Source organism: Panthera tigris, chromosome C2 (assembly GCF_018350195.1).
Source record: "Panthera tigris isolate Pti1 chromosome C2, P.tigris_Pti1_mat1.1, whole genome shotgun sequence".
Classification (NCBI taxonomy): domain Eukaryota; kingdom Metazoa; phylum Chordata; class Mammalia; order Carnivora; family Felidae; genus Panthera; species Panthera tigris.
In genome coordinates, this window is record NC_056668.1 from 70,608,411 (window position 1) to 70,629,181 (window position 20,771).

The 20,771-nt window shown below is 40.2% G+C and overlaps 3 protein-coding genes across 12 annotated transcripts in view; 1 reads left to right on the top strand and 2 right to left on the bottom strand.

Annotated features, from left to right (window-relative positions):
* Window positions 1–6,104, bottom strand: part of LMLN (leishmanolysin like peptidase) — a 91,888-nt gene extending 85,784 nt beyond the window's left edge. For all 6 annotated transcript variants that reach the window (XR_006222122.1, XM_042998765.1, XM_042998766.1 and 3 more), the window contains exon 1: window positions 5,873–6,104. Coding sequence is in view for 5 of the 6 variants with exons in the window: in XM_042998765.1 (XP_042854699.1) it covers window positions 5,873–6,091 (219 nt within the window). In the remaining variant the exon portion in view is untranslated. The remainder of the gene's footprint in view (window positions 1–5,872) is intronic.
* Window positions 6,105–9,423: 3,319 nt separating this feature from the next.
* RPL35A (ribosomal protein L35a) lies at window positions 9,424–13,873 on the bottom strand. Of its 3 annotated transcripts, XM_015544812.2 has the most exons (6): window positions 13,526–13,753; window positions 13,244–13,352; window positions 13,026–13,070; window positions 12,672–12,824; window positions 11,509–11,653; window positions 9,424–9,493 (listed from the first exon to the last, which is right to left on the bottom strand). In XM_015544812.2, exons 3-6 carry the CDS (start codon window positions 13,034–13,036, stop codon window positions 9,470–9,472), a joined length of 333 nt encoding a protein of 110 aa, XP_015400298.1. In that variant the 5' UTR covers window positions 13,037–13,070; window positions 13,244–13,352; window positions 13,526–13,753; the 3' UTR covers window positions 9,424–9,469. The 3 variants fall into 3 exon arrangements, with proteins under 3 accessions (XP_015400298.1, XP_015400297.1, XP_042813073.1); XM_015544811.1 differs by lacking the exons at window positions 13,244–13,352; window positions 13,526–13,753 and adding an exon at window positions 13,811–13,873; XM_042957139.1 differs by lacking the exons at window positions 13,244–13,352; window positions 13,526–13,753 and adding an exon at window positions 13,768–13,789.
* A 129-nt stretch (window positions 13,874–14,002) lies between these two features.
* IQCG (IQ motif containing G) overlaps window positions 14,003–20,771 on the top strand; it is a 53,840-nt gene continuing 47,071 nt past the window's right edge. The window contains exons 1-3 of one of the 3 annotated variants that reach the window (XM_042957150.1): window positions 14,003–14,022; window positions 18,918–18,986; window positions 20,061–20,328. In XM_042957150.1, coding sequence (XP_042813084.1) covers window positions 18,952–18,986; window positions 20,061–20,328 — 303 coding nt within the window. In that variant the 5' untranslated portion in view covers window positions 14,003–14,022; window positions 18,918–18,951. The other 2 variants (XM_042957148.1, XM_042957149.1) reach the window with 2 other exon arrangements.

Below are 20,771 nucleotides of genomic sequence, written 5' to 3' on the forward strand. Positions count from 1 at the left end.
ACAATTTCAATGGAATGAAATTCCTTGAAAGATGTAACTTAATCAAAACACAATCAAGGAGAAATAACCTGAATAAACCATCATCTATTACAGAAAATAAGTTCATAATTTCCAACTCTCCAATAAAGAAAATTCCAGGGGTGCCTGGGCGGCTCAGTTAGGTGTCTGACTTGATTTTGGCTCAGGTCATGATCTCATGGTTCATGAGACCGAACCCCATGTCGGGCTCTGCGCTGACAGTCCAGAAGAACCTGCTTGGGATTCTCTCTCTTCCTCTCTGCCCTCCCCCACTCTCTCTCTCTCAAAATAAATAAATAAACCTGAAAGAAAGAAAGAAAGAAAGAAAGAAAGAAAGAAAGAAAGAAAGAAAGAAAGAAAGAGAAAATTCCAGGCTGAGATGGCTTCATTAATGAATTCTATACATTTAAGGAAGAAAAAATACTGATTATATGCAAACTCTTCCTTAAAATAGAAGGGGGAGGAATATTTCCCAACTCATTCTATGAGACCAGCATTACCCTAATAGCAAACCCAACAAAGTTATTGCAGAAAAAAAACCACAAAAACTACAGAACAATATCCTTCGTGAATATATATGCAAAATCATCAACAAGTATTAACAAGGCAAATCCAGCAAAATGTAAAAAGGGAAATACATCATAACCAACTGGGGTTTTAATCTCAGGAGTGCAATTTTTTTTATCATCAAAAAAAATCAATGTAATTCACAATATCAATACAGTAAAGAAGAAAAGCTACATGATTATATTAATTGATACAAAAAAGACATTTAATAAAATTTAACATCCATGATAAAAACTAAGCATAGAAGATAATGTTCTCAACCTGCTGAAGCACATCTACAAAAATTTTTTTTTTTTTTTTAAGTAAGGGCTCTTTTTTTTTTTTTTAAGGTTTAATTTTTTTAGTTACCTCTGCATCCAACATGGGACTCAAATTGACGATCAGGAGTTGCATGCTCTACCAACTGAGGCAGCCAGACACCCCAAGGATTAACTACAAATGGGGATAATGGCTTTTAAGGTGATTGAAAAATTCTAAAACTGGATTTTGCTGATAGCTGCACAATTCTGTAAATGTATTAAAAATCATTGAATTGGTCATTTAAGTGGGTGAATTTTATGGTATATGAATTATATCTCAATAAAAACATCGTAAAGACTCTCTACAAAGAAAATGGCAGGCCCACCCAGGTGATCTCCATAATGAATTATACTGAACATTTAAGCAAGAAATTATTTCAATTTTATATAAACTCTTTTATTTATTATTATTATTGTTATTATTATTATTACTATTTTAAATAGGCTCCATGTCCAATGTGGGGCTCAAACTCACAGTCCTGAGACCAAGAGTTGCATGCTCCACTGACTCAGCCAGCGAGTGCCTCTATACAAAGTCTTTTAGAAAATACAAGAAGATGGAACATTTCCCAACTCATTATGTGAGGCCAGTATAGTTCTGATATCAAAAACAAAAAAAAAAACTTCACTAAAAAAAAGAAATCATAAACCAACATTACTCATAAACATAGATGCAAAAATCTTTAACAATCTATTAGCAAACTGAATTCAGAGGTATATAAAAAGGATAATATATCATGACCAAGCAGGATCAATCACAAAAATGCAAATGCTATTATATACAATTTGCTATCGGAAATACATTGTATATAACTCCATTTGAGTATATTAAGTTCCAGAAGGGGCAAAACTAATCTAATGTGAAAAAATAATGAAAAAAAAATAGTTGCCTGGGATGGATGGGAGAGACTGACTGGCACCAGATGGGAGGGAACTTTCTGGAGACATGGAAATGTTCTATATTGTGGGGTTGTAAGTTTTATGTGGATGTACATGATTGCATTTATTGCATTTCCAATATATGTAAATTTTATCAGAACTCTTTTTGGGGCACCTGGCTGGCACAGTAGGTAGAGCATGGGACTCTTGATTTGGGGTTGTGAGTTTGAGCCCCACATTGGGCATAGAGATTACTTAAAAATGAACAAACAAAAAAACAGGGGCAGCTGGGTGGCTCAGTTAGTTGAGTGTCCAACATGTCATGATCCCGGGGTCGTGGGAACGAGCCCTATGTGGGTCTCTGCGCTGAGTGTGGAAGTTGCTTAGGATTCTCTGTCTCCCTCTCCCTCTGCCCCTCTTCCCCACTCACACTCCCGCTCTAAAATAAAAAATAAAACAATAACAAACTTAAAAAAATTTTTATTTAGTTTTGAGAGAGAGAGAGAGAGAGAGAGAGAGTAGAGGAAGCGCAAAAGGAAAGGGAGACACAGAATCTGAAGCAGGCTGCAGTCTCTGACCTGTCAGCAAAGAGCCCAACATGGGGCTCGAACCCATGAACCCCAAGATCATGACTTGAGCCAAAATCAGAAGCTCAACTGACTGAGCCACCCAGGCACTCCAACAACTTTTAAAAGTAACAATAACAAGCGAGAGGATGAGGAATGGGTGGAAGTATAGGAAATAAGAATGAGAGAATGATGGTAAGTGTTAAAGCTGGGTGATGGGTCAATGGGAGTTCATTACACTATTCCATTTTTTTGTTTTAATTTACATAATAATAATAATTTAAAAACTTGGAGGTTTTAGTTGAAAACAAGTTAAATGTGGGGTGCCTGGGTGGCTCAGTAGGTTAAGCATCTGACTTTAGCTCAGGTCATGATCTCATCGTCTATGGGTTTGAACCCAGAGTCAGGCTATGTGCTGACAGCTCAGAGCCTGGAGCCTGCTTTGGATTCTGTGTCTCCTTCTCTCTCTGCCCCTCCCCTGCTCATGCTCTGTCTCTCTCTCTCTCTCTCAAAAGTAAACATTAAAACAAAAATTAAAAAGGGGCGCCTGGGTGGCTCAGTCGGTTAAGCGGCCGACTTCAGCTCAGGTCATGATCTCGCGGTCCGTGAGTTCAAGCCCCACGTCGGGCTCTGTGCTGACAGCTCAGAGCCTGGAGCCTGTTTCAGATTCTGTGTCTCCCTCTCTCTGACCCTCCCCCGTTCATGCTCTGTCTCTCTCTGTCCCAAAAATAAATAAACGTTAAAAAAAAATTTTTTTTTAAAAAAAAGAAAAAGAAAAAGAAAAGTTAAATGTGTCAAAAAAAATTTTTTTTCAACGTTTTTATTTATTTTTGGGACAGAGAGAGACAGAGCATGAACGGGGGAGGGGCAGAGAGAGAGGGAGACACAGAATCGGAAACAGGCTCCAGGCTCCGAGCCGTCAGCCCAGAGCCCGACGCGGGGCTCGAACTCACAGACCGCGAGATCGTGACCTGGCTGAAGTCGGACGCTTAACCGACTGCACCACCCAGGCGCCCCCCCCAAAAAAAATTTTTTTAATAGTTTCTACACCCAACATGGGGCTTGAACTCACAACCCAGAGAGCAACACTCACACGCTCTACTGACTGAGCCAGCCAGGTGCCCACCCCCCCCTTTCTTTCCCCAAAATGTTTTGTACTTCCCACCACCATCAAAAAATGTTACATAATTTCCCACAGCATTTAACAGAGGCATAGTCACTAGAATGAGTACAATGAATATACTTTATGTCTAAGTTAAAGCTAAGACAATGGGCAGGAGGACTTGCTATTAAATACTCTCTAAGAACTAGGAAAATGTATTAAGGATGAGAAGTCTCAAAAAGAACTTAACAGCTTATTTTTAATATCTGAAGCACTATCACTATTGAGTTTGTTTAGTGAAGAGGCATAAGTAGGAATAGTGGGTGGAAGTTTCAGGAAGAGTTTTCAGCTCTATAAAAAGAACTTTAATACTGGTGATCTCCAAAAGGCAAGGGACTCCCTCTGCAGATAACCTCCCTATCCACGGAAATGTTCAAATATAAACTGTAGTTTTGTACATTAGCAACAACCACTAGAAGAAACTATCTAGGTTCCCTCTAGTGGAGAGATTCTGCAGTTCTTTGAATGGCTTTCTCTTATTGTAATCTAAATTCAAAGAAAGAAGCACAGGACATTGTAGGATTTTTTTTTTTTTTTCAAGAATTCATCAGAAGTGGGGGAATTGGGGATATTTTTTTAAGGGTACAAACTGGCAACCAGTTAAATATATAACTCCTGGAGATCTAATATAGTGATTATAGTCAACAATACTGTATTTATAAAGTTGCTAAGAATACTAAAAAATAAGCAAAATTCAGCCAAAATGCAGTGTCATGATAAAAGCTGGACTACAGCTACAAGCCCCAAACTTAATATTTTGGCGCATATGGTTATGAACAATATGCACAAAACTTTTTGGTAATTACCACAAAAATGAATAGTCTTAGATTTCTGGGCTGAACTGAAAATTTCTAGGTCAATCTTTCTTGATAAAGTATTAAGACAAATTATAAAATCAATCACAACATGCCACTCGGACCCAAGTACTGTGTCTCCTTTCCTCAAAGAATGCTGATTACTGTGGTCTCAGTACTACGGAGAAATCAAGGACACAAACCTTTTCCAAAGGAACCTTACAATTTAACTACAGAGACAAGATTACAAAGAAATGCCTGAGAAATAAACCTTCCCCACAATGCAGTACTTGGTTAAGCGCCAGAAGAGAGTACAGATACGATGTACTATGAAATGGAAAGTGAATTCCGCTGAGTGGTTTCAGCTGACTGCCTTCAAGTTACGGAAGTTAAACTAGGACTAAAAGAATGTAGAGAGGGAGAAAAATGGAGTGTGAAGGAGGCAGGCCCTTCCAGGGTAGGAGAACAGGATAAAGAAAGCAATGTGGTGAAGGAATTTGAAAATAAACCCGAATTTTGTCTTCAGAGAACTCCCCAAATGTCCCCAAATGCCTTTAACTCTATCAACTTCTTCCCAAACCTTTAGACCAGTAGTTCCCAAAGTGTGGTCTTTGGACAAGTATCATCATCAACCATCTGGGAACTTGAACTGCAAATTCTGGGTACCATCCCAGACCTAATGAGTCAGAAAGTGGGGGTGGGGCAGCAATCTGTGTTTTAACAAATCCTTCAGGTGATTCTGATGCATGCTCAAGCTGAAAACCATTGCTCTAGAACTACCTATATACAACTCTCCACACAGGAAAGCGATCACGTTCCTGGCGCCCAACTCAGCCACTTGGTGCAGGAAGGGAGTTAATAGTGTTAGAGTAGGCAATTAGGCTCTAACAGGATGCCTGGAGGCCAGCAAAGACGAAGTTATGCCCAACTATGAGGAAGTAAGAGGCCTGTCCTGGCAGTACTCTAAAACAAAACCAAAAAGACCGCCATTTTGACAGTTTGAGTGACCTAAGCTCATTATACAGTTGTTATATCATTAGCATTGCGGTTTTGAAGGAATTGCGTCTCGGAAATCCCCGCCAGAGTTCCTTAGGCAAATAAGGCAAGAAAAAGGGCAGAACCCACATTCCTGAAGGAGACCTCCCTGATTACAAGAAACCTTCACTTCAAATAATGAATATTTCATCCCTTTGTTACAAACTGTCAATAAAAGATAGAAATACAAAACCAGCGGGCTCAGCTATTCCTTGAGCGCACCCACTCTCCCATCTCGAGAGTGTAGTTTCACTTTAATAAACTTTCCTGTTTGTACTGCTCATCTACTATGTTGTGTCAGTCCTAGACTTTTTTCTCCTGGCCGACCAAGAGCCTCCAGCGACATCTTTTGGAGGGGCTAAGTCAAGGCCTCAGGGCCCAAGGTCCACCTGGCAACAATAGTAGGTCCAGCCCTCTAACAGTTCAGTCTCTGGCACAATTTATTTCGCTTTCTCCTCCAATACATCTTGTTCCAACAACTACCCGCTACATCTTCGCCTCCCGTGTTACTTTCCCCTCACAGCGCCCGCTCCCGCCCCTCCGTCGCCCTACCTCAGTCTCAGAGGGGACGTGGTGCCGGCAGGGAGGGGAACTGTCCAAGGAGACAGGAATAGATGTGGCGCTTGCCCAGAGGCCGCCCAACAAGAGCAGAACGCTTCGGACCCGTAAAGAACTGCTCCGGCGCCACTGGCTAGGGCATGGGCCTGAACCAGGAGAACCTGCTCCTCCATCCCACTCGGCCGCCATCTTTGGGCCGAGCGTCGTTACCATGGAGTACGTGACGTCTCGGCCCCAGCGCCAGTCCCGCACCCTGGGGCAAATGGTATAGTCGGCGGAAAGGCGCTTTTTGATTGGCTAGCATCACCCAGCCAGTTCACCGCGGATGAGGAACTGCATCACGCCCGTCGAGTCTCAACGCGCGAAGCCGGCCAATTAAGTGCCGTTTAGAGCCCCACGTGAGATGGGCTGTGGAAGACTAGTGGGTGCTGATAGTAAGGGAGTGTTGGTATGAGGCCCTTTCTCTTTGTTATTCACCGAGAAGGCAGGCATCCACTAGGTGCCAGGTAACAGAATCTTTAATGGTTACCCTCTATATAAAAAAATGGATGGAATATAATTTTCATTTTTATTTTATCCTCAGGCACCGATTTTACGCCCATTTCTTAAGTCATTTCTTGTAAAATCAATGAGTTCTTTACTATTCAACCTCATCCCTTAACTTCTATGAAAACCAAGAATTAGGGGCACCTGGCTGGCTCAATGGGTAGAGCATGAATCTACCTGATCTCAGGGTCATAGGTTCAAGCCCCACATTGGGTGTGGAGCCTACTTAAAAACAAAACAAAAATTGCAACTGCATTTAACCAAGAGACCATGTGAATCCATGCCATTAAGGAAACTACCTTTAAACTAGGCTATAAGTAACTATAAAAAAATTGAAAATTGGGAGATTTTCCTGTGGCCCATTAAACAATTAAAACTAGTAACTGGCAGCACTGAACTGGGACCGTCATTTAACAGGAACTGAATATTGTAAATTACTATGCTAGGAACTGTAGGGGTAGGAAAGAAAAGCCATAAGGATGTACAATTCATTGGTAAAGATCATTTACTCATTCATGGGTGGGGCATTCTACCAGTAATGGCTCTTTACCGAACATCTATCATGCCAAAACTAGTGGAACTGGGATTCCAAACCAAATTTATTACGTTCAGGACATGTGCTCTTTCCACTACAAGATCACAAAAAACTTCCAAGTTCCTAGTTTTAACAGTAGTGTTACGTTGAGGGGAGGCTGTTTCAATGATCCAGTCAACAAAATGCTAGCCATTCAAGCTCGTTTCTCTGAAACATGTAATTTCTCCAATGGGAACTTTTGACTTGAGAACTCTGCACCTACCAAACCTCAATATGGGAACAGAAAAACATAAAGCACCCTCATTTACAAGTGCTGTATTATTAAAGAGGATGAATTTGCATGCAAGACTGTTTTGTCATTACATTTATTCAGGTCATCCTAAGGACTCTCAGCCTTCTTTCTTCTTTGCTCAATTGCCCACCACTTGTTTATCCACTTCCATTACTCTATCACCTATCCCACCAGAATACCATATTCACTTAACTTAGGTGATAGCCATCAGGAGGTTTCCTCTCTTCTGGATGCCTAATCCAGACCCAAGTATCCATCTGCCTTCCTGGACATATTTCATAGCAGAGTATCCTATAGCTTCCTCAAACTCATCATTTCCCTTCACAAAACCAATCTGGTTCCCCAACTTTACAAATGCACTATTACCCACCCAGCAACCAAAGCTAGTACACCTTACCCATTAAGACTCAACTCATCTTTAAATTCTCCTAAATCCTTAGTACAGTACACAAGACCTTGCATAATCTGGCATTTCTTAGGTTTCTACACACTTTTCCAATTATTGCCCATAGTTTTCAGTTCCACTACATAACCCAGTTGAAGGTTTCCTCAAATGCCTCCTGCCTTCACAAAAAATCATGCCAATTTTTCCCAAAATACCTCCCCAAGCATTTCTTCCTCTACCCAACCATCCCAAGAGTAACAAGTACATGACACAACAAAGTCAGTAGTTTTAGATTATGTTGCTGTTTTTCAACAACTAAATCTCACTGGAGGCCTGAGATAGGTACTTCCTGCCATTGACCTGAGTTTCCAATGTCAATTTCCTTAGGATTCTAATAACCAAATTGTGACCATGAAATGCACTGCTTAGACTGTGAGGAAAACATGATTAACATTGGACCCAGACTGCATCTGACCCATCCACCTCTTGCCTTGAAGCCATACTTCCCATATAAGGCCAAATGATACTGGCAGTACAAACACAAGGCCATTTCTGTGAAATCTGGGATCTTCCTTCTCAACAGCAACTTTGGCTTGAGGATGGCCACCACTGGACTAATAAGCACACCTTTCTTAGAACTGCCATATGCTACAAGTGCCCAATCCTTTCCTGCATCATCTCCTTCAATGGTTTTTTCTGACCCCACCACCACCCATTTTTTGGCACACTAATTGTTTTTTGGCAGGTTTCTTAGGGAACCCAAATACAATTAAAAACTGTAAAAGGGACTGAGTTTGACCAACTCCAAGTTTCTTGTTGATATTTTCAGTGGAATGTCAAGACAATGGTTAATAAAAGGACTAGCTAGCTGCTACTCCAACAAATTTCTACAGCCACCATACTGCAAACTGATGCTTTGGTTCAAACTTTTATTTCAACAATTCAGAGATTTAAAATATCCTGCAGCCCCAGTTTAGTTTCCTTTTGTCTTATGCTCAAATATCTCAATCCTCCACTTTACTACATTGAAACATGGAACCAAGGAAAGCTACACCACCGAGGCAATAACCACCACCCCCCAAAAACCTTCCTAAGGCATGTGTTGCTATTTTGATATCGTTAACTTACACCTTACCAGTCAAGCGTTATACACTGGAATGTTTTATCTAGTCACAGATCCAAAGGATATCTCATCCCTGCCGTGCTGCCAAATACCATCAATATAATCTTCAGGTTCTCCCAACTACCATTAAGTCACAAGTTTCCCAACCAATCTATCTTGAACAACTACATACATCATAAGGTAATTTAGAAGGCCGTCAAAAATAATTTTAAGTTTCTTTCATGGACTCTCAATCTAATGAGGAAGGCAGTTAGTTGTATGTAATAAATGCAGTACCAAAGTTGAAATAAACTGTTATGGGCAAGAGTTATAGGCCCATTTTAACGTGGAAGCCTGGAAAAGTGTCACGGTATTTATCTGTACTGGCTAATATTTGTGTCTGTCCTTCCTGGAATACCCTATGCTCCAGCACTTTACACCTTCAAGATACTCCTTCCCAATGCCTCTGATCAAAGCTTACTCTGCCCCCCTCCCTGACCATGTAAGGCCTTGTATGAAGATACTCATATCCTATCCTCATTAAAACCCTATTGTCTAAATCTCTGTAATTGCCATCACATAGAACTCCCTAGCTTCCTTGTACTCTGAAAATGCTGGATAACTGCCACCATTTAAATAGCAACCGAATTTAGGAAAAAGAAAATTTTAAGCTATTTAACAAAAATACAAGAGAACAATCTACACCTTTATTTATTTACTTTTCAGTTAGTTTAAATCCTTGAGGGGTACAGCATCTAGGAAAAAAAAAGAAAACAAGGTGTCATTAGATGCATGTAATATATAAATTCATAAAAGTTATGAGTACAACAATATGGATAATCTCCCATTGTCCCATTACCCATCTCTAAAACAGATCCAATGACTTATATTCTAGTGGGAACAGAACTAAGTTTTTTTTTTTTTTAAGAACTAAGTTTTTATAGTGATCTAGATGAACACTTTGTACTGGGAGCACTGAAAAGCCATTCAATTTTGCTTCTTTTTTTAAGTTTATTTATTTTGAGAAAGTGCAAGTGGGGGAGGGACAGAGAGAGAAAGAGAGGGAATGAAAATCCCAAGGAGGCTCTGTACTGTTAAATCTGATCCAATGCAGGGATCAATGTGGGGCTTGAACTCATGAACCACGAGATCATGACCAAAGCCAAAGTCAGACACTTAACAGACCAGCTGAATCACCCGGGTGCCCGCAATTTTGCTGCTTCTAGTAAGATTAAAAAACTTCCTGAAGAGAAATCTCAAGGTTCAGCAGGGTTCAAAAGTAACTTTCTGACCCCAAGAATATTCCCACGTCTACTCAAAATGAACACTAAGGAAAAGAGGAACTACTTTAGAAAATCACAGCATCCAAGGGTGGCTGGATGGCTCAGTTGGTTAAGCGTCAAACTCTTAACCCCCATGTTGGGCTCTGCATGGATAGCATGGAGCCTGCTTGGGATTCTCTCTCCCCCACTCACATTCTCAAATGAAAAAAGGTCTCTCAAAATAAAAAAAGGGAGGGAGGGATGCCCAGGTGACTCAGTCATTAAGCATCTGACTCTTGATCTTGGCTCAGGTCATGATATCCCAGTTCATGAGTTTGAGCCTGTGGGGCTTCAGCGGGGAGTCTGCTTGGGATTCTGTCTTTCCCTCTCTCTGCCTCTCCCCTGCTTGTGCTGTCTCAAAATAAATAACTTACGAGAATTTCCTTAATAACAGAAAGGAAAGGAAAGGAAAAGGAAAGGAAAAGGAAAGGAAAAGGAAAGGAAAAGGAAAAGGAAAGGAAAGGGAAAAGGAAAGGGAAAAGGAAAGGGAAAGGGAAAGGGAAAGGGAAAGGGAAAGGGAAAGGGAAAGGGAAAGGGAAAGGAAAAGGAAAAGGAAAAGGAAAAGGAAAAGGAAAAGGAAAAGGAAAAGGAAAGGAAGGAAGGAAGGAAGGAAGGAAGGAAGGAAGGAAGGAAGAAAGAAGAAAAGAAAAGAAAAGAAAAGAAAAGAAAAGAAAAGAAAAGAAAAGAAAAGAAAAGAAAAGAAAAGCAAGCAAGCCACAGCATCTGGACTCCAAGACTTGAACTGAAGGCCTGGGACCTAGAAACATAAGCATTGGTTTTCTTCTGTAAGTATTAACACCTATTTTATACAATTTTTTATGTTTATTTTTGAGAGAGAGAGAGACAGAGCAAAAGCAGGAGAGGGGCAGAGAGAGAGGGAGACAGGGAATCCAAAGTAGGCCCCAGGCTCTGCTCTGAGCTGTCAGTACAGAGCCCGACGGAGGGCTCAAACAGCGAGGTCATGACCTGAGCTAAAGTCAGACACTTAACTGAGCCACCCAGGCACCCCAGTAACACCTATTCTACCAAGACTGTCATATGAGCGTCTACTTTCTACTATAAAATAAGAATAGTAACACCTATTCTAACAAGACTGTCCTGATAAAGAAATGGGAATATTATGAATTATGCCAGGAAAAGGTAGTCTTCTAACAACTACTTGTATCCAATAAATCTTTGCTAGAAAATTGTTTATTTAAATACTATCCCCACCCCCTACAGCTTTGGCAAAAATCTGAAACCTAGATGTAATCCATTTGAACACTCTGCTTTCACTTTCCTTCTGATGCCAAGAAATCTGATGTTTCTTAATACATCTACACAGTAGCTACTGAGTTTGCAGCACAATCCACTGGTAACACTTTAAAATCACATTAGTCTTTAGAGGTCAGAGCCCAACCCTAAGCTTAGCTGGACTCGTGTGTCATATTGCTAATAATTGTACTTACCACACGGATTCTGTGGCCAATGGCTTTAGCAGGAAGGTTGCTTCGGAATTTGGCACGAACCATGCCACTGTTTCCATGAGCACGAGTTACTTTTCCCCAGATTACTCTAGTTTTATTTGGTTTGCCACCAGGAGTCACTGTGTTGCTAATTTTAAAAGGGGAGAAGAGACATGAGAAATGAGGCAACCAGTCAAATGTAATACAAATTCAAGATGACCTCTAGACCAGTGGCTCACAAAAGTAGTTAACCACTAAGTCACCTGAGAAACTAAAAAAGTCTGGGGCATCATTCATGCAACAAGTAATTGAGTACTTACTATATGCCAGACGCTTTTATAAAATCCCTTTCAAATAATGAAGTAATAACATGTAAAATATGTCAGCCTGTTAATAATTGCAATATTTACAAAAAAAAAAAAAAAAAGCAAAAGGGGACTAGTGTGAATATATTTGTGTCTGAAGAGGGGGAAATTTCTTTGCTAATTTTAAACAGCCAGGAAAGGCCTTACTGAGAAAATAACACTGAACAAAAACTGTAAGAACAGCCTGTGTTAAAACCTGAGAAAGCTGTGTTCCCTGGTTTGTGGAAAAGCGAAGGAATGGAATGAAGCCTAGGTAGGTTAAGAGTAGAACTAGGGAGTCCTGAATGCCTCCTTCATGACCTTTGCTTTTACTAAATGACACAGAAAGTTGGAATCTAAGCAATGTACAGATGATCTGAATTATAATTTTAAAGGATCAATCTCGTTGCAGGAAGAAAGGGAGGGCAAAAATGAAAGCCATGTCCCCAGACTTCAATTGGTGTGAAACAAGTTTAAAAACCAATGCTCTAGACACATTATAAGCATGTACATAACATAAATTCAAGAAATCAACAAAAGTAATTAAGGTACACGGAAAACTGTTCTCTAACACCTTAAAAAGAGCCTAATATAAGAGGCTGGTTTAAAAATTAATTTTTCTAAATGTAGAAGATACCTAAATCCAATACTACCTGGACAATAACATCCTTCTTATAACCTCCAGTGAAGATACTTAAAGATCCAAAGTAGAAAAAACAGTACCAACTACTTTACCAACATTTTTTTATTACTCTTCTTTTAACAGGAAAACAAGACAAACCTTAACTAAAAACTTAAAAGGTATTAATACTATAAACTTACTTCTTTGCTTTGTACACATAAGCACATCTCTTGCCTAGATAGAATTCAGTTTCATCTCGAGCATAAACACCTTCAATTTTAAGAAGAGCTGTGTGCTCCCTCTGGTTCCGGAGACCCCGCTTATAGCCAGCAAAAATGGCTTTGGACCACAGCCTAATACAAAATAGAGAGTAATAAGTGATTAAAAGGTCTTACATTTCACTTCACCTGTAAGATCTGACTTGTAAGGAGCCCTACTTAAAATCTATTAGCAAACATCTAGTTTTTTTCCCATTAGTTTTAAGCTCACGTTTATGTTCATGCCTAATAGACAAAACACTACAAATACAAAGCAATTAAATTTAAAACTTGTACCTTCCAGACATATTTGTCGTTTCAGGAGTCCTGTTCCCAGCAGGCCTTAAACAAACAAAAAAAGTTTAAAATCTTGCAACGCACGTTTTCCAAAACCCAGTCCCCTCTCCTTTCTTAAACCGGTCAAATTCCTTTTTGCACAGCTTATCACGTGAAGAGTATGGGGTAACGTAATGATGCCATGAACTCTACTAGCAGCACAGTCGGGCAAGACTTACCAGCCTGAGAATGCCTGATAACGGAGCAAACTCCAAAATGAGGACTAAAACGAAAATGCCAAGACTGTACAGTGAAAGAAATAGATCCTGGAAACTCCAAAAGGAAGCCCTAAAAAAATTCATGCCACGATCAGTAGGAAAAAAAATAATGAAGCTCGAGAAAGCAGAGAAACACACAGAAAATAAGATTAAAGCCTCGCATGGGAAAGAAAAGCTGAGGAAGAAAGGGAGACTGTAGACAACACCAGGTCTGGAGTGGGAACACAGAAAAAGAACGCATACTAAAGGAGCCACTGCCTCAAACGGAGGACCGCATATGGACAAAATGCATCTATTACTCCGTAAGGCCCAGGAAGCAACACAGATTACGGCAAGGAGCGTTCTCCGGGCGCCCGGGGACCAACACCATCAGCCCCGCATCTCCTCAATCCTGTCCTCTCTGTTGCTGGAATCCACAGAAATCACTGGCTGGCAGAGTCTCCGAGCGGCACCGCTGCCTTGCCGAGGCATACCGTTGAGCTCACCCCCGCTTTTTGCCCCCAAAGTTCGGCAGCAGAACTCCCTCACCTCCACGGGTCCCAAGATGGCGGAAAGAGAGAGGCGAGGTCCCACCGCGTGGCCTTATGGGATAAATACCTCTCCGCCCCGCCCTCAGGCATCTTCCGCGACCGCCAAAAAAAAAAAAAAAAAAAAAAAAAAAAAAAGGCTTCAGTTGCCTTCGGACTGAAACAAACCACATTCAGGAGCACTCTTACAGTTCCCTCCGTCTTTTCATCTTTGTAAGCTGCAACATTTATTATTTTGAAACAGAGTAAGGCAAGATGGTAGCCAGCTGGAGGAGGAGAAGAAAAGGTCCTCCAAAGCTGAGCGTTGCCAGAGAAACACTATAGCTTGGTTCCTTAGGTGGAAAAAGTGAAGCCGGTCTAGAGAATATCTCCCCTCCTCGGGTACCCCAGATTGTTATGCCAACATGGGGGTATCTTTCCCGCTTACCGCAGAGGAGTAGGGAAACAGCCTCTCGGATCCTAGCGTGGAAGAGAAAGGCCAGGAACACGAAGGCAGGAACTCTTCTGTGTTTTTCCCCCTTACTCCTTTCCTCCTACTCCTTTATCTCTTTGAAGAAATGACCTAAGTTTTTAACCCGCATCCTTCGTTTTGACTACAGAGTGAGTAGGACTGCCCTGAAAAGGCCTTATTGCATTTTAGGGAGAACTCATTCAGCTGCCAAACTCGTGGGGCGCGCAGCACCGTGCCCACACGAATTGGGTCTTCAGTAAATACCTGCAGACGAGAATGAGATAGATTAGTGGATATCACAGATTTACACTGCCTAATTATTGCACGTTTACTTGGATTTCCCTATGGATGCATTCGTTTATTCAGTAGTTTATTGAATGGCTACTTTTCACCAAGCTTTGTTCTTGCCTCGGAGGACACTGCAGTAAACAAAACTACAGAAGTCTCTGCCCCCATAGACCTTACATCCTAGTAGAGAGAGCAAGACAATAAGCAAGTAAAATATATGGACATTAGAAGGCAATGTGAGAAAAATTTTCTCTATGGAGAAAAAAATTAAGCAGGGAGGCCACTGTAAAGAAGGCTTTTACTCTGAGAAGAGAAACCATTGAGGGCTCTATAATGAGTGACTCAATTTGACTTACATTTATTTTAATTTTTTTTAACGTTTATTTATGTTTGAGACAGAGAGAGACGGAGCATGAACAGGGGAGGGGCAGAGAGAGAGGGAGACACAGAATCTGAAACGGGCTCCAGGCTCTGAGCTGTCAGCACAGAGCCCGATGTGGGGCTCGAACTCGCGGACCGTGAGATCATGACCTGAGCCAAGTCGGCCGCTTAACCGACTGAGCCACCCAGGCGCCCCTGACTTACATTTTAACAGGGCCACTCTGTTGAGACTGAAGGGAGCAAGGGCACCAGCAGGGAGAACAACTAGGATTGTAATGATTCTGATATATTATGGCATGTAGACAGGGGTCATAAGTACTGGAATTCTGAATATGTTTTAAATGTAACAGACAGGATTTGCTGATGGGTAAGAAATGAGAGAGAACAGTAAAGGATGACTCCAAAGTTTTATAAAATAGATATCTGTAAATCATGTTTAAAATCGGATTCTCTCTTAAATACATCAAGATACGGTGTAGGTACCTTATAATTCACTTCCTCCATCCAGTTTTCTCTGTCCCAGAAATCTACTAAAATCCCGCTATTAAGTACTAGAAATCTAAAGGAAAATAGTCCTGGGAGGAATAACACATTAAATGTGAGTTTCATTTCTTTGTTCATTCATTCACTCTGCAAATACTTATTAGGCTAATAGTGAGTGTCCTTGCCCTGGTTCCTGCTTTCAGGACACTTAACAGTCCAGTGGGGGGAAATGACAACATTACAAAATGTGAAGAGAGCTCTGCAGGAAAATAAGAGTGCAGTGAGCACTTAAACAAGAGAATCCTGATCCAGGCTGATGAGTCAGGGAAAGTGTCACGTGCAGAAGGCATTTTTCAAACTGCATGTGATGGCCGAGTAGTAGATTGTGATTATAATACTTTTTAGGCAGGGGTGCCTGGTTGGCTCAGTCAGTAAAACACTTGACTTTTAAAATGTTTACTTTGTTTTTGAGAGAGAGAGAGAGCGCGCACGCACACTTGCATGAGCGGGGGAGGAGCAGAGAGAGAGACACAGAATCCAAAACAGGCTCCAGGCTCTGAGCTGTCAGCACAGAACTTGATGCAGGGCTTGAACTCATGAACTTGTGAGATCATGACCTGAGCCAAAGTCAGACGCTTAACTGACTGAACCACCCAGGCGTCCCTACACATTGTAACTCTTTTTTGTTTTATTTTATTTTGTATTTTTTTTAATTTACATCCAAATTAGTTAGCATATAGTGCAACAGTGATTTCAGGCGTAGATTCCTTAGTGCCCCGTACCTATTTAGCCCATCTCCCCTCCCATACCTCCTCCTGTAACCCTCTGTTTGTTCTTTGTATTTATGAGTCTCTTCTGTTTTGTCCCCCTTCCTGTTTTTGTTATTTTTGTTTCCCTTCCCTTATGTTCATCTGTTTTGTATCTTAAAGTCCTCATATGAGTGAAGTCATATGACTTTTGTCTTTCTCTGACTAATTTCACTTAGCATAATACCCTCCAGTTCCACCCACGTAGTTGCAAATGGCAAGATTTCATTCTTTTTGATGGCTGAGTAATACTCCATTGTATATATATACCACATCTTCTTTATCCATTCATCCATCAATGGACATTTGGGCTCTTTCCATACTTTGGCTATTGTTGATAATGCTGCTATAAACATGGGGGTGCATGTGTCCCTTCTAAACAGCACACCTGTATCCCGTAGATAAATGCCTAGTAGTGCAATTACTGGGTGGTAGGGTAGTTCTATTTTTAGTTTTTTGAGGAACCTCCATACTGTTTTCCAGAGTGGCTGCACCAACTTGCATTCCCACCAACAATGAAAAAGAGATCCTCTTTTTCCACGTCCTTGCCAACATCTGTTGTTGCCTGAGTTGTTAATGTTAGCCATTCTGACAGGTGTGAGGTGGTATCTCATTGTGGTTTTGATTTGTGTTTCCCTGATGATGAGTGATGTTGAGCATTTTTTCATGTGTCAGTTGGCCATCTGGATGTCTTCTTTGGAGAAGTGTCTCTTCATGTCTTTTGCCCATCTCAAGGTTGTGAGTTCAAGCCTCATCTTGGGTATATAGATTACTTAAAAATAAGTAAATAGATAAAATACTTTTTAGGCAAAATATGACAGAATCAAAAGTATCAGAATGTATAACACATGTTAAGGATTTGTTTTTATGAAATTGTTTTATGAAACTTGTTTCATATTTGCATACATATATATATATTTTATATATTTATGTGTGTATATATGTAATATATTAAAAAATCTATGTACATAGGTCATAGCATCAGTCAGTATTGCCCTGGATGGAAACAGTGATAGGGTTCAGAATTTAATAAAAGGTATGCTTGCAAAAATGTTGGCAGAAGTGAAACTATAAGGGATGATGCAGTCCCCAGGGACATGGGGTAGAAATAGTTACCTAAGCCCCCAAGAGAGGGCAGGGAGATGATTACCTGACAGGTGCCATGGTCTCTGATAGAGAAACAGCCAGCCCATGGTGATCCATCAGGGAGGGAGCTAGGAAGATAAAAACACTTGATCTCACCTAAAAATTGTGTACTGCAGATTCAGGCATGGATTCCGTGAAGGAACAACACCTAAACCCAAGAGGGCAGCTATTGCAGCATCCAGTTCATCTCAAGAATTTCAGCGATTAGTCACAACATAAATGTTCTGGTTAGAAAAAAAAAAGGGGGCGGGTGGGCAGTGCCAAGTAAATACCTGAACAGGAACAGAGCAGGGCCAGATCATGCAGGCCTTATGGGCCAAGTTTAGCATTCTAGCTTTTATCCTAAGGCAATGGGAAACCGTGGAAGGGTTCTAAGGAGAAACATGATCAGATTTTCAATTTTAAAAAATTGACTTTAATTTTTTAGATTTTCAGTTTTTCATTTAAAAAATATTGCTTCCAGTTTGGGGGCTGTTGGAGTTGTTCAGGCAAGAAACAACAGCCATGTCCAGCATAGTGTTGGGGGATACAGAAAAAGAAGAAAGAATCCACAGGACTTTGTGATGGCTTGGATTGGGAAATGCTGGTGTCAAGATGAACGAGGAAGCAGGAATGACTCCTAGATTTCTAGCATTGAGGAATGAAAAGCCAGAACAGCATGAACACACTGACTACTGCATTAGCATAGTCCTATCTTACTTGCATGAAGCACATTTACCTATGGCCCAAACCTAAAAAAGGAAAAATGAAGAAGCAACAACAACACAAAAGAAGAGCCAAATCTCCTTAACACCATGATACTTTCTCCTAAGAATGCCCTTGTACCAGAAAATTTGGCTAGTTTGGAGTATCCTGTTTTCAGTTTACATAAAGATTCTATTTTATGTTTTCATTTTTGCATATGAGACTTCTGTTGTGTGAGACATACTTGTATCATCCTTGTAAAAAATCATATTGGAAACTTACCATTCACTATTCATTCAGCATAGAGCAAAATTCTCCATGGGATGTTCTTATTGTAAAGCTCATTTAAGCGGAAAGGATTTTGGCTTATGGAATGGTAACATCTTGATAGTAATAGTAAACTACTTTCAGGATTTTCAGGATTAATGCAGCTTTTCTAAATACAATCTCAAGTATTCTAAGTCCAGGTGCAATAAATTTTGTTGTCTGACAGATCGGAAATTAAATGATTTAATTAAACATTTCAGTGAGCAGAATAACATAAATCTATTATACAAACATTGCCAATTAAAATCAGAATATAATAAAATATGAAAACCATGTTGTATATTAATTTACCATAAGAACAAACTCAAATATTTCATTTATCAGTAATTTCATTTGTCAATAATTAAACTGACTACTTAGTAGTCCTGCATCCCATGATGTCAGCGGTTTTTCCATTGCTAGGACTGCTCTGATAAGCAAAAAGAGGGGATATGTCACAGCTCTCATAATTCTTTAATTTTCTCTTAATGAAAGGATGGAAATAATTTAAATGTCATTCAACACTCCCTTAAACTAATCTCAATGTTTTCTTCCCATTTTAGGTGACTGCATTTCTTGTGAGATTGTAAATGTACCATGGAAGTTAAAAGTAGCTTAAGAAGAATGGAAAAGTATGTTCAAAATTCCAGTTTGTGTGTGTGTGTGTGTGTGTGTGTGTGTGTGTGTGTATGAATTATGCCTTATGCTAAATTTATCTATTGCTGTGTAACAAATTACCCCAGAGCTTAGTAACTTAAAATATAAACTTTTATTATTTCACATAGTTTCTGTGGGTCAGGAATTTGAGAGCAGCTTAGCTGAATGGTGCTGGCTTGGGTCTGTTTTAAGGTTGAAATTGCCCAGGGCTGTAGTCATCTGAAAATTTCACTGGGGCTGCAAGATCCACTCCCACACAGCTGGGGAGTTGATGCTGGCTGTTGGTAAGAGGCCTTAGTTCCTCACCCTCACAAACTTCTCCAAAGGGCTGCTCAAGTGTCCTCATGACAAGGCAGCTGGGTTCTCACAGAGTGAAAGATATGAGACAGTAAGGGAGAAGCTTCAGTGTCTTTTATCACCTAACCTTGGAACCCACAATATCCTCCTGGTTACATAGCTTAGTTAGTCCTATTAATATGAGGGACAAAGGGCATGAATACGAGAAGGTAAGACTCATATGGACCCACTTTGGAGACTGGTTACTACAATTTGGTTTTGTTTTTGTTTTTAATGTTATTTTTTTAATGTTTTGTTGTTTTTTTTTTTTAAGTAAGCTGTGTACCAATCTGGGGCGCAAACTCACACCCCAAGATCAAGAGTCACATGCTCCACAGACTGAGCCGGACAGGTGCTCCTGCCACATTCCGTTTTTCATTAATCATGAGACACTTTTGGTTAGCATCTAAAGATATTGCTAGAAAAAAAAGTTAATTTGGATTCAAATTAGTTGGTTAAGCACAGTCAAATAGTATGGGTTACACAGAGTTATTAACCAGTAAGTGGCGTGCCTTTGGTGGGTCAGAATGTCACAGAGAGATATTTATTTAGCAGAACCACGTGTAAACTACTTTTGTTCTTTATTTTGGTTATATTATATGACAATATGGACTTCACAGGAGCCAATCTATATGCTGCCTGTGCTTTTGAGTTTGTGCAATTTTTAAACATTTGGTGTCTGACTTATTTTTTTTCTTTATTTTTTTCTTTAGAGGCCAATTAGAAGCCTCAAATCTTCCATCAGAAGTCTGGCATTCTGAGGTGACAGTGTCAGTGACAGGCGAGCCACCTGGTGCTGTAGAAGAAGAAGAAGAAACAGCTGAAGAAACAAACATAGAAATCATCCCGGAAATCATAGAACCACTCTCCATTCTAGATGTGCTGAGGATCTCTGCAGTTCTGGAGGATACCACAGATCAGCTCTCTATTCTAAACTATATCATGCCAGTTCAGTATGAAAGAAGACAAAGTGTCAACATGGTATATACACTCACCACTATTTAATTTTTGTTTTCTTTCCTTTTTATTTTTCTATCATGTACCGTACTTATGCCATTAAATTTAACACAGGAGATAGCACCTTTATCTGAGATAAAAAGGGTTATAATAATTACCTGGGATACATACCCTGAATTGATGGGGTGAAATAACAATAGTTCAACAGACATTGCCAGTCAGAATATCCTTTTCTTCCAATATGTTGGCATTATTCAAAAAAGCCTACAGTTAAATCAGTAGACAGTGTATGTACTGAGAGTAGCCAAATTACTGAATTGCCCCACCTGTCTTGTATTTCTTGGCTGCTGAAAGCTAACTGAACGGTAGTGGGAAGAAATTCAGCTAGACCTTCTTAATGTTTCTTTATTCTAAAATGACTTTGTTGTTTTGATGAATCTGTTGCAACCTGCCTTTGTGGATATCCA